Source organism: Coregonus clupeaformis, chromosome 20, assembly GCF_020615455.1.
Source record: "Coregonus clupeaformis isolate EN_2021a chromosome 20, ASM2061545v1, whole genome shotgun sequence".
Taxonomy (NCBI): Eukaryota; Metazoa; Chordata; class Actinopteri; order Salmoniformes; family Salmonidae; genus Coregonus; species Coregonus clupeaformis.
In genome coordinates, this window is record NC_059211.1 from 44237755 (window position 1) to 44255906 (window position 18152).

General features: G+C 44.2%; 2 protein-coding genes across 5 annotated transcripts in view; both read left to right on the forward strand.

Moving 5' to 3' along the window:
• The first annotated feature begins 3 nt into the window (after positions 1-3).
• Positions 4-14948, forward strand: LOC121533477 (ER degradation-enhancing alpha-mannosidase-like protein 3). 4 transcript variants are annotated; one of them, XM_041839445.2, is made up of 21 exons: positions 4-1446; positions 1552-1597; positions 7875-7975; positions 8130-8169; positions 8289-8401; positions 8514-8667; positions 9042-9176; positions 9499-9604; positions 9810-9907; positions 10037-10162; positions 10299-10382; positions 10469-10552; positions 10686-10810; positions 10996-11218; positions 11327-11472; positions 11612-11756; positions 11921-12112; positions 12290-12455; positions 12630-12815; positions 13171-13218; positions 13612-14948. In XM_041839445.2, the coding sequence occupies exons 1-21, from the start codon at positions 1322-1324 to the stop codon at positions 13893-13895; spliced, it is 2727 nt and encodes a 908-aa protein (XP_041695379.2). In that variant the 5' UTR covers positions 4-1321; the 3' UTR covers positions 13896-14948. The 4 variants fall into 4 exon arrangements, with proteins under 4 accessions (XP_041695379.2, XP_041695381.2, XP_041695383.2 ...); XM_041839447.2 differs by having other exon boundaries at positions 13171-13185; XM_041839449.2 differs by having other exon boundaries at positions 10996-11167.
• Positions 14949-16353: 1405 nt separating this feature from the next.
• Positions 16354-18152, forward strand: part of LOC121533478 (uncharacterized protein C1orf21 homolog) — a 42227-nt gene continuing 40428 nt past the window's right edge. The window contains exon 1 of the mRNA XM_041839450.1: positions 16354-16451. The gene's annotated coding sequence lies outside the window, so the exon portion shown is untranslated. The remainder of the gene's footprint in view (positions 16452-18152) is intronic.

Below are 18152 nucleotides of genomic sequence, written 5' to 3' on the forward strand. Positions count from 1 at the left end.
ATGTTGGTGACGTTTATCTTAACAGCAACGTCTGCTTTTATTTCACGGCTAGCTGGCGGCTAAAGGTTCATGCTCAAGGCAACAGAGAACGACCAAATATAACAAGAAGATCAGAAGACACTGCCCGAGGTGCTTTGCTCAACGGCTGAAATGGACTCGGCACCTTCCCTACTTCGCTTGTTTTCGGACTGTCGTTTACCGGCCAAGCTGGCTAGCTAGCTGGCTAGGAGGCTCCACAACTGTCTGACGAAAGAGGAGAACTGTCAAAGGATGAAATAACAACAGCTAGTTAGCTTTCTCGTCTAGCTTACTTTACGGATATCCTAATTGTTCTAGGAAAATACTTATAGCTAACATTAGCTAGATCTTCTCTATGGGGCTACAGTCGATAGCAACGGAACAACTTTATAGTCAGCTATTGTTGTGATAAACTAACGTTATAGGAATTAGTTAATGATTAGCTAATTATTTGGTAGTTTAACGTTAATCAGAAAGCGAGAATGTACCTCGACTTCAGTATTACTGGCAGTAGCTATGGTGTCTGCTTACTCGACACGGATGTCAAGTAATACAGAAGGAGAGTTTTGAGTGGCTTGAGGAATAACGTTACACTGTCAGTAATCAATCATGTGATTACCCGTTAGAAAACGCCACAGACAGCGGGGATTAACAGTATGTGAATGCTGTTTTGTGTTGACTGAAGCTTTGACAACGTGTCACACGCTACTGTAGGTCCGGGTGCCGCGTGTGTCAGAGTGATTGGGAAGCAAACAGGTATGACCAACAGGTGAACGCGGTTTTAAGGGACTTGACACTGAGTCAAAGAAGGAGTGTGCGCTAACGTCTTGGTATAACTTTGTCTTAGATAATGAGACGCATCTTATGAGAGATCACTGATATCAGTTTACATTATAGTTAAAGCATTCCTACAATCTGTCAAATAAATAGATTGCTTGTGAGCCTGATTTTAGATACATTTGTATGTCCAACGTCTTGTCACACCACTGCCATAACCTAGATTTGTACTGTATGACTGGTGAGGTGGAGTGAGTCAAAGATGGTGTCTAAATGGGCATCAATAATCTTATTAGTAACAGTATTGTTGGCCTTATAAACAGCACTGCCTCAATGTGTTGTTTGGAAGCATTAAATAATCATTGGACCAGACAGAGACTGTGCCTGACGTGTCCCCTAGTGCTGAATATGTGAACATGAGATCTCAGTGTGTTTGTGTTTATCAGAGAGTGTTGTGGTGTCTAGGCCTATATTAATGTGATGATAGGTTACAGTTGTACTTGACTGAAAGAGCCAGGTTGTAGCTATGTGGACGGTGTTGTGGTTTCGCCCCGCAACAATGTCGACCCTATTGTTCCCATTGCTGCTATTGCTGAGCACCTTATGCAGGCTTGGACAGTCTATGTCACGAGAGGAGAAGCTCAAGCTGAGGTAAGTGAGAAAGATGTCTGGTTCTGGGCTAGATGTGTGACAAGTTCTGACTGCCTCAGATAATGGAGGAGAATGAGCTAAGCTGACTTGTTCTTTCCCCTCAAGGAACCAAGTGGTCGAGATGTTTGACCATGCTTATTCGAATTATATGGTAAGTCTCGTCACCTCACCTGCCCCTTCATATAACTGAGATCAAATCAAAGTTTAATGGTCACATACACAGTTTAGCAGATGTTCTAGCAGGTGCAGTGAAATGCTTATGTTACTAGCTCCTAACAATGCAGTAAAATGCCAAACAAGTACACAAATAATAATAAATAAATATTACAAAAAATGCAACAAGAAATTAAGAAATGTCAGAACTAATTCAATTAACAACCCAAATAGCACTGTAACACAAATCCAAATGCTATCTATATGTATATACACCGGATGAATTTACACAATATATACTAAGAATGACATGTACAGCAGTAGATATATTAGAGTGAGCTATGTCAAGAATCCAGTATATAAATAAATATGCAGGCTGTATAAACAGTGTAACTAAAATGCAATTCTTATAGAGAAGGGCACTCAACATGTACTGCACTGACACAAATGACTGATGATTGGTTGAAAGAAATTGATAATAAGAAGATTGTTGGAGTTGTACTGTTAGATTTCAGTGCAGCCTTTGATATTATTGACCATAACCTGTTGTTGAAAAAACGTATGTGTTATGGCTTTTCAACCTCTGCCATATCGTGGATTCAGAGCTATCTATCTAATAAAACTCAAAGGGTTTTCTTTAATGGAAGCTTCTCTAATGTCAAACATGTAAAGTGTGGTGTACCGCAAGGCAGCTCTCTAGGCCCTCTACTCTTTTCTATTTTTACCAATGACCAGCCACTGGCATTAAACAAAGCATGCTGATGATTCAACCATATATGCATCAGCAACCACAGCGAATGAAGTCACTGAAACCCTTAACAAAGAGTTGCAGTCTGTTTTGGAATGGGTGGCCAGGAATAAACTGGTCCTGAACATCTCTAAAACTAAGAGCATTGTATTTGGTACAAATCATTCCCTAAGTTCTAGACCTCAGCTGAATTTTGTAATGAATGGTGTGGCTGTTGAGCAAGTTGAGGAGACTAAATTACTTGGCATTACCTTAGATTGTAAACTGTCATGGTCAAAACATATAGATTCAATGGTTGTAAAGATGGGGAGAGGTCTGGCCGTAATAAAGAGATGCTCTGCTTTTTTGACACCATACTCCAAAAAGCAAGTTCTGCAGGCTCTAGTTTTGTTTTATCTTGATTATTGTCCGGTCGAGTGCTGCAAGGAAAGACCTAGTTAAGCTGCAGCTGGCCCAGAACAGAGCGGCACATCTTGCTCTTCATTGTAATCAGAGGGCTGATATAAATACTAATCATGCCAGTCTCTCTTAGCTAAGAGTTGAGGAGAGACTGACTGCATCAATTCTTCCTTTTATAAGAAATAATGTGTTGCAAATCCCAAATTGTTTGCATAGTCAACTTACACACAGCTCTGACACACACACTTACCCCACCAGGCATGTCACCAGGGGTCTTTTCACTGTCCCCAAATTCAGAACAAATTCAAGAAAGCGTACAGTATTATATAGAGCCAATGTTGCGTGGAACTCCGTTCCATCTTATATTGCTCAAATAAACAGCGAACCTGGTTTCAAAAAACGGATGAAGCAACATCTCACGGCACAACGCCTCTCCCCTATTTGACCTAGAGAGTTTGTGTGTATGTATTGATATGTAGGCTACGTGTGCCTTTAAAAAAAAAAAAAGTAGTTCTGTCCTTGAGCTGTTGTTCTGTATTATGTCATGTTTCAAGTTTTGTGTGGACCCCAGGATTGCAGCAGCTAATGGGGATCCTAATAAAATACAGTAGTAGAAATATTAGAATGAGCTATGTCGAGAATAGAGTATTTAAATATGCCTTACAAAACACCATGGAAAAATTTATAGAATTGCAGGAAATTAGCTTCCGGACCAGAGTCACTCAGCAGGCATTTTATTAGGTACACCAATCTAGTTCCGGGTCGGACCCCCCCCCTTTGCCTCCAGAACACCCTGAATTATTTGGGGGCATGAACATGCTACTCATTTGGTATCTAGGGACCTAACGTGTGCCAGGAAACCATTCCCCACACCATTACATCACCGCCACCAGCCTGTACTGTTGACACCAGGCAGGATGGGGCCATGGACTCATGCTGCTTACGCCAAATCCTGACTCTGCCATCAGCATGACGTAACAGCAACCGGGATTCGTCGAACCAGGCGATTTTATATATATTTTGTTCACTCCTCAATTGTCCAGTGTTGGTGATCGCGTGCCCACTGGAGCCGCTTCTTCTTGTTTTTAGCTGTTAGGAGTGGAACCCGGTATGGTCGTCTGCTGCAATAGCCCATCCGTGACAAGGACTGACGAGTTGTGCGTTCCAAGATGCCGTTCTGTACACAATGGTTGCACTGCACCGTTACTTATCTGTTTGTGGCCTGCCTGTTAGCTTGCACAATTCTTGCCATTCTCCTTCGACCTCTCTCATCAACAAGCTGTTTTCACCCACAGGACTGCCGCTGACTGGGTGTTTTTTGTTTGTCGCACCATTCTCGGTAAACCATAGACACTGTTGTGCGTGTAAAGCCCAGGAGGCCTGTCGTTTCTCAGATACTGGAACTGGCGCGCCTGGCACCGACTATCATAACACACTCAGTCGCTTAGGTCACCCGTTTTGCCCATTCTAACATTCACTCGAACAGTAGGAGCGAACCATTTTCATAAAACTAATAAACTGGCCACAGAGTGTATACTGTATGTATGTGAATGGTGTGTATGGACATTGTGTGTATAGCAGTAGTTATATAGGATGAGCCATGACTAGAATACAGTATATAATGTGCATTCGGAAAGTATTCAGACCCCTTGACTTTTTCCACATTTGGTACGTTACAGCCTTATTCTAAAATTGATTAAATAAATAATTTTCCTCATCACACACAATACCCCATAATGACAAAGCGAAAACAGGTTCTCAGAATTTTTGCAAATGTATAAAAAAAAACAAAAAACATACCTTATCTACATAATTATTCAGACCCTTTGCTATGATACTCGAAATTGAGCTCAGGTGCATCCTGTTTCCATTGATCATCCTTGATGTTTCTACAACTTGATTGGAGTCCACCTTTGGTAAATTCAATTGATTGGACATGATTTGGAAAGGCACTCACCTGTCTATATAAGGTCCCACAGATGACAGTGCATGTCAGAGCGAAAACCAAGCCATGAGGCTGAAGGAATTGTCTGTAGAGCTCCAACACAGGATTTTGTCAAGGCACATATCTGGGGAAGGGTACCAAAAAATGTCTGCAGCATTGAAGGTCCCCAAGAACACAATGGTCTCCATCATTCTTAAATGGAAGAAGTTTGGAACCACCAAGACTCTTCCTAGAGCTGGCCACCTGGCCAAACTGAGCAATCGGGGGAGAAGGGCCTTGCTCAAGGAGGTGACCAAGAACCCGATGGTCACTCTGACAGAGCTCCAGAGTTCCTCTGTGGAGATGGGAGAACCTTCCAGAAGGACAACCATCTCTGCAGCACTCCACCAATCAGGCCTTCATGGTAGAGGCCAGACGGAAGCCACTCCTCAGTAAAAGGCATATGGCAGCCCGCTTGGAGTTTGCCAAAATGCACCTAAAGGACTCTGACCATGAGAAACAAGATTCTCAGGTCTGACAAAACCAAGATTGAACTCTGTGGCCTGAATGCCAAGCGTCACGTTTGCAGGAAACCTGGCACCATCCCTACAGTGAAGCATGGTGGTGGCAGCATCATACTGTGGGGATGTTTTTCAGCAGCAGGGACTGGGAGACTAGTCCGGATCGAGGGAAAGATGAACGGAGCAAAGTACAGAGAGATCCTTGATGAAAACCTGCTCCAGAGCGCTCAGGACCTCAGACTGGGGCGAAGGTTCACCTTCCAACAGGACAGCGACCCTAAGCACACAGCCAAGATAACGCAAGGGTGGCTTTGGGACAAGTCTCTGAATGTCCTTGAGTGGCCCAGCCAGACCCCGGACTTAAACCTTATCGAACATCTCTGGAGAGATCTGAAAGTAGCTGTGCAGTGATGCTCCCCATCCAACCTGACAGAGCTTGAGAGGATGCGAAGAATGGGAGAAACTCCCCAAATAGAGGTGTGCCAAACTTGTAGCGTCATACCCAAGAAGACTCAAGGCTTCAACAAAGTACTGAGTAAAGCATCTGATATATATATATATATATATATATTATATATATTATATATATATAATATTTTTATATTTTTTTATATACATTTGCAGAAATGTCTAAACCTGTTTTTGCTTTGTCATTAAGGGTATTGTGTGTAGATTGAGAAACAAAAACAATGGAATCCATTTTAGAACAAGGCTGTAACGTATTTATTTTTGGGAAAACGTCAAGGGGTCTGAATACTTTACGAATGCACTGTACATATAAAGTGGGTAAAACAGTATGTAAACATTAAGGTGACCAGTGTTCAATGACTATTCATTTTGTTCAGTGCCTTCAGAAAGTATTCAACCACCTTGACTTTTTCCACATTTTGTTGTTTTACAAAGTGGAATTAAAATGGATTGAATTGTAATTTTTTGTCAACGATCTACAAAAAATACTCTGTCAAACTAGATTTTTTTTGTAAAATATTTTTTCTATGAATTTAAAAATAAATGTAATATCTTGAGTCAATACATGTTAGAATCACCTTTGGCAGCGATTACAGCTGTGAGTCTTTTGGGGTAAGTCTCTAAGAGCTTTGCACACCTGGATTGTACAATATTTGCACATTTATTATGTTTTTAAACTCTTCAAGCTCTGTCAAGTTGGTTGTTGATCATTGCTAGACAGCCATCTGATCAGCCATGCTGATCGAACCCAGGTCTGTTGTGACACCTCTAGCACTGCGATGCAGTGCCTTAGACTGCTGCGCCACTCGGGCGGCCCATTCTGTTTATTTTTATCAACAAAAACAAACTCCCTAGTCCTTGCCGATAACAAGCATACCCATAACATGATGCAGCCACCACCATGCTTGCAAATATGATGAGTGGTACTCAATGATGTGGTATGTTGGATTTGCCCAAAACATAACGCTTTGTATTCAGGACATAAAGTTAATTTCTTTGCCACATTTTGTTTGTTGCAGTTTTACTTTAGTGCCTTATTGCAAACAGGATGTATGTTTTGGAATATTTGTATTCTTCCTTCTTTTCACTCTGCCATTTAGGTTAGGATTGTGGAGTAACTACAATGTTGATCCATCCTCAGTTTTCTCCTATCACAGCCATTTAAACTCTGTAACTGTTTTAGTCACCATTGGCCTCATGGTGAAATCCCTGAGTGGTTTCCTTCCTCTCCGACAACCAAGTTAGGAAGGACTCCTTTATCTTTGTAGTGACTGCGTGTATTGATACACCATCCAAAGTGTAATTAATAACTTCACCTTTCTCAAAGGGATATTCAATATCTGCTTTTAACATTTTTACCCTTCTACCAATAGGTGCACTTCTTTGCGAGGCATTAGAAAACCTCCCTGTTCTTTGTGGTTGAATCTGTGTTTGAAATTCACTGCTTGACTGATGATTGTATGTGTGGGGTACTTAGATGAGGTAGTCATTCAAAATTCCTGTTAAACACTTATTGCACACAGAATGAAATGTAGTATGTGACTTGTTAAGCAAATATTTAGCTCCTGAAATTATTTAGGCTTGCCATAACAAAGGGGTTGAATACTTATTGACTAATTTCAGCTTTAATTTTTTTTAATTAATTGGTGAAAATGTCTAAACATAATTCGACTTTGACATTATGGGATATTGTGTGTATGCCAGTGACACAATCTCAATTTAATCCATTTTAAATTCAGGCAGTAACACAACAAAATGTGGAAAAAGTCAAGGGGGGTATGAATACTTTCAGACTTTTTCTGGTAGATGTTTTCTAAGACCCCTTTTCTATCTGTTTGACCAGACATCAAAGCCTTTGCTTATTCCTAATTTTTAAGATGAAAAATGGTTGCAACATTTCTATGTGCCTTAATAAATAAAAATAGACACTTTGCTTTCATTTGACATGCTCCCATGAACTTCACATGTTTGTGCTCATGGGTCATTTTACATGGAAATGACCAGCTGTCAAAAAGTGTCCCCAGAGTGCGTGGCAAGTGGTTAACATTTCTGCTGTATTTGCCAGGAACAGATGTGAATGTGTTGATTTTGGTGTGGTAGTGTTTGCAAGGAAACTAGTTGAACCTTATTTATGCCAACTGTATGTTAATAAGTTCTGTCTGACATGTTCCACATTTACACACTACCATTGATCCTTATTGGTTGTGTTTTCCAGGACCATGCGTACCCAGCAGATGAGCTGATGCCTCTGACGTGTCGGGGAAGGGTGCGTGGGCTGGAGCCCAGTCGGGGAGACGTGGATGACGCACTGGGGATGTAAGTGTCTGCCTGCCTGCAGGCCTGAGTAGGATGTGGTAACAGGAGAACCAGTCCTGTTGGCACTGGAATACTCTGAGTCTCTATGTAGATATCTTCTAGCCATAAGGGACTGTGACAGTGATTGATTTAATTGTCTCTGTGTGTTTTTAAGGTTCTCTCTCACCCTCATCGACACCCTGGACACTCTAGTGGTGAGTACAATCTCTTTAGTATGTGTTGCCGACCAGTAAGCTGCCTTGTTGGTTTTGTTCAGCCTCCGTGTGTAGGGATGCTTTGGTTTTCATTGACTTCCTCCTGAATTTACTTCCAGCTCTTAAACAAGACAACAGAGTTTGAAGCAGCAGTGAGGAGAGTGCTGAAAGATGTGCGACTTGACAATGACATTGTGGTGTCTGTCTTTGAGACCAACATCCGTGTGCTGGGGTAAGAAAAAACATAAAAGCCAGTTGTTGAGTGGATGGACATCATGTGTGCGTGTGCATGCATATGTGCGTACGTGTGTTTGTGACCACTGTGACATTTCTCGTGTTTCCAGGGGGCTGCTAGGGGGCCACTCCATGGCTGTAATGCTGAAGGATGCAGGGCATTACATGCAGTGGTACCAGGATGAGCTGCTCCACATGGCCAAAGACCTGGGTCTCAGACTCCTGCCTGCCTTCAACACCAGCAGTGGCCTGCCTTACCCCAGGGTGAGCCCTCAGACTATACATGCAACCCATACATAGAGTCTGAACATAAGGCCACGGCTGTTGTGTTTTTACCATAATATGTCATACACACACACACACAAGCATGTACATACATCCATAAGGTTGAGAGGGCAACTTTTGGCAAGCACATTAGCTAAAAGGATGCCGTCAGCTAGTGGGCAAGAATACAGCAGCCCTCTCAGATTATGACTGCATAATTGTGTTTTCTGCTTCAGTGCTCTGCTTGCAGCTGCCATAGTTTTCAGAGGAAGGATTTTATATGGCTGTATAGTTCACATGAACAATGTCTTGGAACACAGCTGTGTATTTCAGTCCATGACTGCTATATTGAGCCTTATAATTCCACTCAACAGGTAAACTTGAAGCATGGCGTCAGGGGTCCTGAGTCTCGGACAGGCACAGAGACGGACACCTGCACAGCTTGTGCTGGTACCATTATCCTGGAGTTCGCTGCCTTGAGTCGCTTCACTGGGGACCCTGTGTTTGAGGTATAGGACGATCATCTATTTTACTTTAAAATGCGTGTTCAGATCAGGGCTGATGCATGACTAGACTGCAGCGGTACTAGACCTTAAAGGGGCAGTCCAGCTTGTTGACTCTCGGAGATCCCAGTGTGTCTGAATGATATTGATTCATGGTCCTCTGTAGCTCAGTTGGTAGAGCATGGCTCTTGCAACGCCAGGATAGTGGGTTTTGATTCCCAGGACAACCCATACGTTTAAAAAAAGTATGCATGCATTAATTAGTCGCTTTGCATAAAATATTCTGCTAAATGTTTATTTTTATTTTTATGTATTGTATCATACACAGGTCCAGGCACGGAGAGCCCTCAACTTCCTGTGGGAGAAGAGACAGAGGAACAGCAACCTGGTGGGAACAACCATCAACATCCACTCAGGAGAGTGGGTCCGCAGGGGTGAGAGGGGGAACCAGTCCCAGGCCGTAACTAGTATCTACTGTATCATAAAGGAGGATTTACATGGATTTATCCGGCGAACGACAGTGTATTGGGTGTGGTAGAAGTGAATGGGCAAGGGGGTAGGAGCTGATGTTCTGTACTTGTAGAAATAGGCCATTAGTGTTTCTGAGGTATGAAATGGTACACTGTTGTATTGTTCCAGACAGCGGAGTGGGAGCAGGGATCGACTCATATTATGAGTACCTGCTGAAGGCCTACATTCTCCTGGGAGATGACCTCTTTCTGCAGCGCTTCAACATTGTGAGTGACGTCTCCAGCCGAGATCATGGAATGCTGTTATGTCTTTATTATGATGGAATTCAATACATAGAAAGTATGCTCGATTCTCATCCTCAGCTTGTCATATTTTCTCATTATTTGTGTTTCCAGCACTATGCGTCTATAATGAAGTACATCAGCCAGCCTCCTCTCCTGCTGGACGTTCACATCCACAAGCCTCTGCTGCCTGCTCGCACCTGGATGGACTCCCTCCTGGCATTCTTCCCTGGGCTGCAGGTGAGACACTCAGCCTGGCGTCCCTAACAGACCAGTTGCCTAAGCAGGGGTTTTAGTACATAAAGATAGTGCTGAGATTATGGAGACAAATTTAAGACATTTATTTTCCTCCTAACCTTGTTAATGAATCCCCCAGGTGTTGAAGGGAGATATCCGGCCGGCCATTGAGACCCATGAGATGCTGTATCAAGTCACCAAGAAACACAACTTCCTCCCAGAGGTTAGCTCATTTTTTTATGCTCCCTCTCCACATCTTTCTATTCTCTCACTCAGGCTGTAGCCTTTAACACCCCCTGTGTTCCCCAGGCATTCACCACTGATTTCAGGGTACATTGGGCTCAGCATCCACTAAGACCTGAGTTTGCAGAGAGCACCTATTTCCTGTACAAGGTAAGGACTGTGGAGACATGCAGTCTAGACGTTTACATAGATACATGAACATACATTTTGATCTCAGTGGCCTTCCTTATTGCCTAATTCAGTAGTACAGTGTCTAACCCTGGTCCCACTGTTCCCCCTCTAGGCCACCAAAGACCCCTACTACCTGGAGGTAGGCCGCACTGTGCTGGACAACTTGAACCGCTTTGCCCGGGTCCCCTGCGGCTTCGCTGCCATGAAGGATGTCCGCACCGGGAGCCACGAGGACCGGTGAGAGCCCAGAGCCAGGGGAATATCCCAGGGATGGGGAGGGTCTGACTGAAGGGCGGTAAACAGAGGTGGATGGTTTTAGTGGCTGAGCAACAGTGTGCCAGGCAGGTAGTTAAATCGAAATGGTTTATGTGGTGTCTGCCCTGCTGCTCCAAATTTGGCCTGTTTCCTCTCTCTCCTCTCAGAATGGACTCCTTCTTCCTGGCAGAGATGTTCAAGTACCTGTTCCTGCTGTTTGCAGAGGAGGAAGAGCTGCCGTTTAATGTTGAGGACTACATCTTCACCACCGAGGCTCACCTCCTGCCCCTGTCCCTGTCCACTGCCCCTCGCGCCCCCTCTCCTCCCGCCAACACCACGGTACAGGCCGCATCTCTGCCTCATCTGTCCGCCTCTGTCAAATCTCTTTGGGTTGGTATAGTAGGATTACATGCTGTGATCAGTTAGAGTTCTAATGATACGACTTCTAATAATATTCAGATGAGTTAGTCATGTTTGTTCTCTCCCCCTCTGTCTTAGTCAGAGGAAGAGCTGGATGACTCCAACTTTGATTGGACCTGCCCCAACACACGCCTCCTTTTCCCTGACCCCGCCTTCCCTCGGAACCTCCGAGATCCAATCAGAAGTGCTGTGGACAAGAGCTGTCCTCGCCCTGCCATTCACCGGTAAGGGACATTATGCCTAACGTGAGGAATCATGTTAAAAGTGCTTTTTGTACTAAAATATGGCAGAATATTGTTCTTGTCACAACCATACGGAGTGTGAACATTGATGCCCTCCACCCCCTTCCACCCTCTCGTCCAGTGAGCCAGGGATGGGTCGTCCCCCTCTGAGGGCTCAGGACTTTATGGCCAACAACCCTGATCACCTGGAGCTGCTGAGGAGGATGGGAGTCAGCCTTATACACCTGAAGGACGGCAGAGTGCAGCTGGTCCAACACGCTACACAGGTAAATAATCATGCACAATACAAGCCGGGAGACATGTTTTTGGTGTCATAAGACCACTGCCAACTCCCCATATGAGTCTTATTAAGTCTCTCCCCTACTCTCTCCATCTACTGCCCTCTCCTTTCAAACTCCATCTTCGTCCTTCTCTCTCCATCTCTCTCTAGGCGGTCAGTGCTGTGGCAGCAGAGGACGGGATGCGCTTCATGCAGGAGATGATGGAGCTGTCCAGCCAGCAGCAGAAGGAGCAGCTCCCTCCACGCGCCGTGCAGATCGTCTCCCACCCCTTCTTCGGCAGAGTGGTGCTGACCGCTGGCCCAGCACAGTTTGGCACAGACCTTTCCAAGAGCATCACGGGGGTGAGTTTGTTTCAGTGTGCCAATTTCCAATGGATGGGCGCCTGTCTGCTTGTTTGTTTTTCCTGTCTTGTCCCTAGGCGCCAGACGTTCTCTATTCTCGGTGTTCTGAGTGACATTTGAACATGTCCCCCCCCTCTCTCTCTCTCTCTCTCTCTCTCTCTCTCTCTGTGTGTGTAGGTGCGTGGGTTTGTGACAGTGGCTGAGCCCTACAGTGGCTGTGTGGAGTTGAGCAATGCTGCCTTTGTACAGGGCCGCATCGCTCTGCTGCAGCGGGGCCAGTGTATGTTCGCTGAGAAGGCCAGACACATCATGAAGGCTGGAGCCATCGGAGGCATCGTCATCGGTGAGGATGACCAACTGACACAGTATCTCAATTTAATTGAATGAATCTACTTCTGACATTTATAAATGTTCATGACACTTTCATCATGTGTATATAACCTTTAATAAACGGACATATGACCATTTATAGGATCCTCTTTCACCCTGCTAACTACCCCCTCATTCTCCCCAACAGATGACAACGAGGGCAGCAGCAGTGACACGGCTCCCCTCTTCCAGATGGCCGGCGACGGCCGCAACACGGACGACGTCACCTTGCCCCTGCTCTTCCTGTTCTACAAGGAGGGAAACATCCTGTTGGAGGCTCTTAAGGAGTACAGGGAGGTGGAGGTGCTGCTAAGCGACAAGGCCAGAGACAGAGGTGAGATCCACTGGACAGAACAGGAGGGTGCTACTGACTGGATGAAGACATGTTCAGAACATGGGTCCTTATAATGGATTTAATCTCATTAGAGACCAGATTTGATTCTGCAAAGATTTCAAAATGGCCAGTATTTCAGGGTTCAGTGGTGACTCAAAATAGTGGGCCTGTGGCCACTTTACAGTAGCAGCCTTGGTGGAGATAGGTAATGGGAAGCAACCAGTGTGATATGTGATACAGGATACAGCTCCCTTTCCATTGTTCTTCCTTCTCCTCTCCTTCCCTGTGGTGGACTGTAACAGTGTAACTTTCCTCTGCTCTCTCTTTCTTTTCCCTTCACCCTTTGGATGAGCAGCCTCCATATTCAAAGGTAAACCTCTCCCTGGCATCCTGCTGGAGAGCAGTAAGTATCGCCCTCCTCTTTCCTCCCCCCTCCATTATTTATATGTGGTAGAGCAGCTCAGTGCAGGTTAGTCTTGTGTAAATAGCTGGCCATCTCAGAACTCTTCAGGAGCATGATACTGTTTGTCTGTGCTGCCCATGACGCATCAGTACCATGCTGTTTATAGTTCGCTGCCTCATGTGAACTGCAACACTGCTCTATTTCTGTCTGGGAGTGACCGGTGTGGGTGCTTGTGTTAGATGTACGTAGATAGTGAGTTGGAAACAATGTATGACTGTGTTGTTATGTAGGATACTAGGAAACTATATGGATGATTGTGCAGGATACAGCTTATTTATTGTGGTGGAATGTGATCTGAAAATGGACTGAGCTCATCCCTCTCTCCTTCCTTAGGTGGGGACGTTCAGGAGAATGACCAAACTTCACCCGCCTCCTCCGCAACTCTCGACCGGTCACACGTGAGCACTGTGGAGCTGGATGAATCAGCTCCTGAATTGGCTCCCGACAATGAGGAAGTGACTCCTGAGGAGGATGTGGGACCTGCCTTTAAGAGGAACCCTGAGCCAGAGGAGGAGCCTGCAGTTGAAAAGGACTCTAGCAGCAAATCAGTGGAGGCCATGATGGCTGATTGGCAGGAGGACTTAGAGGCGTTCCAGCAGATGGAGGATGAGCTTTGACAGCCTCCACAGTCCCCCCTCCCTCATCCTCCTCCCCACTCTGATCTTTCCCAACCACAGTATTGGCCTGGAGGATGGCTGACTGTGCCTCTTAAAGGATAACATTTTAGTGGGGAGATGTTTTGATAAGGAACGGTTACCAGGATGGAATACAATGACTTCCACTCTGTTCTTTCTCTTCACCTGTCACTAGTTTCTCAGGTGTCAACGTGCCAGTTGCTCCCCTGACATACATCTGCCCATCTCATATTTCAGATTCTGGGTGGTCTTCTCAGCCTAATTAGCCTATCTCTATTGGCTCATAACAGAACAGACTGCAGTCCAGGTATCTACTGTCACCATGGACCTCTGCTCTAGTCTCACTATTTTCTGGTCTTTTTTTCGCGTCTTCCTCCAAATACATTTCTGGGTCACTGACATATGAGAGCAGATTCTGAATGCTGGTTGAATAATAATCCACTGACTGGTTGATTGATTGGTTTATTTAACTGTGATATGTTGTTGTAACATTTACTATTTTCTTTTGTGGGGTCAATATTAAGCTACTTGGCTGTGAAGGACTGCAGTGAGAAGCAGTCTATAAAAGGCTAGTGCTGAGAATCACTTAGCACTGGCACTATCCAGGAATATATGAAGTTATAAGTGTGACTGTAAATATGTATTTGTCAGTTATTTCCAAGGTAGTTTGAAATACAGTGCTGCTTTGCGCAGGTTCTGGTCTGTATGAGAGATCACCCCTCTGGTCCACATGGGATGAACCTGCCCTACCCTTGCCCTCTGTCGTCATGGGGACAGGAGGACAGACAGCATAGACGGGTTGGTTGTTTAGCAACAAAACCAACTGTTGCAAAACTATATCAAAATATAAAATACTGAACTGTCTTTGGATATACCATGTTCTATATCTATGGCAGACAGTACCACTGGCTGGCCAGCAGAGGGGATCCTTGTTTGAGGCAACATACTGATCTGAAACTTGCTGACTGACGAAGACCAAGCAAACAAAACAGCCAACAATGTAATGAACTTTTAATAAAATTGATAAAGAAATTAACAAAAGTGTTTTGTCATCCATCTCAATTTAAAAAAAAGTTTCAGGCAGTGTTAGATTAGAGGTTTCTATTGGTTTTAGACTATTACATGACTGGAAATTATAGTGGAACCATAGACAGTATTTTTATTTATATGATATAACCTCTTCTCTGGGTTGGTATTAAAAGGGAATGGAGACATTAGGGAGACACATCAGTGATTTCAATATTTTTTTTATGGTTTAATATACAATATTTATGAATCAATTCTGATGCTTAATCTGCATGGATCACGCTGTGTACCCAATACATACGATTTTTATATATATTTTTTAAACAAATGTTACTGTCCCCACTACAACAACAAAAATACTTAACTTCTGTCCTTACATTTTTTTATTGCAATAATGTAGAATTCCATATATTCCTATGGAGGACTGCCCCTTCTGGGGAGTGCCAATATGGTGGCCTGGTGGCATCAAAGCCTCTTATTGGCCATTTATATATCATCAGAAAAACAGGGTTTATACACATCATTGCATGTACCACAGGAGGCTGCTGAGGGGAGAATGGTGTATAATAATGGCCGGAATGGAGCAAATGCAATGGCATCAAACACCTGGAAACCATGTGTTTGATGTATTTGATGCCATTACCATGAGCCTGTTCTCCCCAATTAAGGTGCCACCAACCTCCTGTGGCATGTACCCCTATCAACACATATTTAATAGAATGTCTCGTTTTGTCTTAGGTCTATGGGCCCTATGCCAGTTAAGGCATTGCTTTTATTCTGTGCTAGAATCAATGCTCACATTTTTCTCAAAACTTCTACTTTTCTCTCCATAGAGAACTACTGAGCTGGCATGGTTGAACTATACCTCTCCGTCCATGATCTTGCGTCTTGGCCAATTTCGAGGAACAAGATGTCATGCATAAAAAATTAAAATAAAATATGCACATTTCATTTGGACACAGTGCTGCTACATTCAAAGGCTGCGTTTACACAGACAACCCAATTCTGGTCTTTTTCCCACTAATTGGTCATTTGACCAATCACATCAGACCTTTTCACATCAGATATTTTTCAGAACTGATTTAATTGGTCAAAATACCAATTATTGAAAGGAGATCAGAATTGGGCTGCCTGTCTAAACGCAGTCATAATGTACCTGTCGATCTCATTTCCCAGAAAAGTAGTCCCTCTCACATGCTACTACTTGCTTCTGTTGTCAAATGTATTCATTTATTTAGCCACCTTTTACATATAATTTTTGAGTTCACAAAATATCCCTTTTACATTCTTATTGCCAAAAAATTAACCGAATATTTACATTAAACAGTAAAGTCCTAAGCAAGATGGCTGCATTACTGCGCGAAATAGTGGCGTCCTGGTAAAATGACGCAAACCATAGTTTACGTTCAGTGAAGTGGTAATACGGTTCCCATCCACACGCCAGCTTCCGCCTGACTGTCCGCGTGAAGCTCGGCGAATCTCAAGTGGACCGAGCGGAACCGGTTCAGTAAAGTAAGTAGCTACATTCATAAAATACTCGCTATTAGTTTAACACGTTATTAGCTTCAAAAATGAACGTGCACATATTATTTCTTTCTTTCGTAGCCTTCTCTTTTGTTGTTGTTCCCTGAGTCGGGCTGTGATTGCCTGGCGCTTTCCTTCCTGTGTCTTGGGGTTCGGCTCTCGGACATGTCTGTGTTCGACATATCTGCATGCGTCAGGAGAAAGGAGACTATAGGGGAAATGGAGTACTGTAGTAGGTATGTGTTTTGTTTACAGTTTAGTTTAGCATCATGCTCCGGTTGGATACCGTTCGATGGCTTTAATGCTTTACCATTTTTAAAAAAGTACAAAAAAATCTGTCTGCCCCCCTTGCCCCTTCGTTCTCTCTCTTCTCCAATGCCGTTTGTTTCTGGACTTGAAGCAACATAAATAGAGGACACCTGTGGTGTCATAAAGACAAACACATTCTGGCAGTATCTAGGTATGTGTGTGTGTGTACACACGTAGAGCCGGTACTCTCTTTCCCTGCGGGAAACAATGCGCCCAGTGTCTCTCTGCAGCGCAGCTGGACACAACTGTGTGTTCAGGCGAGCAGCAACTTTGCTCCGCCACGCTAGACCTGGGCTGGCGGCGCAGCTCAATAGTATCAATTGACTCCTTCTTAATGCATACACATGACTTGTGTCGAGATCTTACGGCTCCTCTGAGACTGAACGGTGACTCTCAACGGGGTGAATTGGGGGTGCTCGAGATGCTTGTCTGTATGTCTGTGGCTACCTGACAGTGTCACTGCTCATGAGCCCACAGGCGATCATATCTCATCCTCAAGACATATACAGCTCTATATTCTCTGGCCACTGATGTGCTTTAGTGATGTGGCTTCAGCAACCATAGTATTGGGCAACGTAGGATAATTTTTTGTGTTTACGTTACATCGCCAAAAAGACACAGCCTTTCGTTTGACAATAACATAACAGTAGTCTGTGCAGCTTACTGATTTGCTGGTTAGTCGCTGGATGCTACCCCCTGCTGCTGGTCCACTGCAATAATTGGACCGATGCACATGCATTAACATGGGTGTATTTGCTTTATTGCTAAGGCACTATATTCGGCTAGCAGCTTATACATGGGCTAATATAGTCCTCTGCACTGTTGTGATTACATGACCATGCAATCTACGTTTATCTGTCTGGTTTTATCTGTATGCCTCCATCTGCAGCCCTCATCCGTTAATGCGATGTGTATGATTCGCTGCTCGCATATGGCTTTTGTTCCGGCGGCAGAAAAATACAGCGCACAGCTTGCTCTGAAGTCAGCGTTCCCTCCAGGCAGAGAGATATCTATTATTAGCTGTCCTGTCCTCGCTCATCTGCCCATCTCTCTTCCTCTCAATCTCTCAATTTGTGCTCTCTCACTCCATCCCTTCTCTGGCCACTGTCTGAATCTCAAGTGGTGATTTTGGCCTGTCTTTGGCAGAGGCAACCATAATTAGGATTGATATGATGCAACGTTAACGTGACGTCACTAACGGCCCTGCTCAGGGCCGGTCTCTGCTGTTCTGCCGCCCTAGGCAAGACCAAAAAATGCAGCCCTCCAAAACTAGAATAGTCCCAGTAAGCAAAAGGAAGTTGAAAATACTTGTAAAATATGCAGTGGCGATTTTAGCATGTCAATCTTGGTGGGGCAAACTCAGTAATTTGTTTTGTTGAT

Bases quoted from the DNA above. Each gene is read 5' to 3' on its own strand.
- LOC121533477 (XM_041839445.2), top strand. From the start codon at position 1,322: ATGTGGACGGTGTTGTGGTTTCGCCCCGCAACAATGTCGACCCTATTG. The intron at 1,447-1,551 runs GTAAGTGAGAAA...TTTCCCCTCAAG, and splicing joins GAGGAGAAGCTCAAGCTGAG to GAACCAAGTGGTCGAGATGT. The intron at 10,383-10,468 runs GTTAGCTCATTT...TGTGTTCCCCAG, and splicing joins AACACAACTTCCTCCCAGAG to GCATTCACCACTGATTTCAG.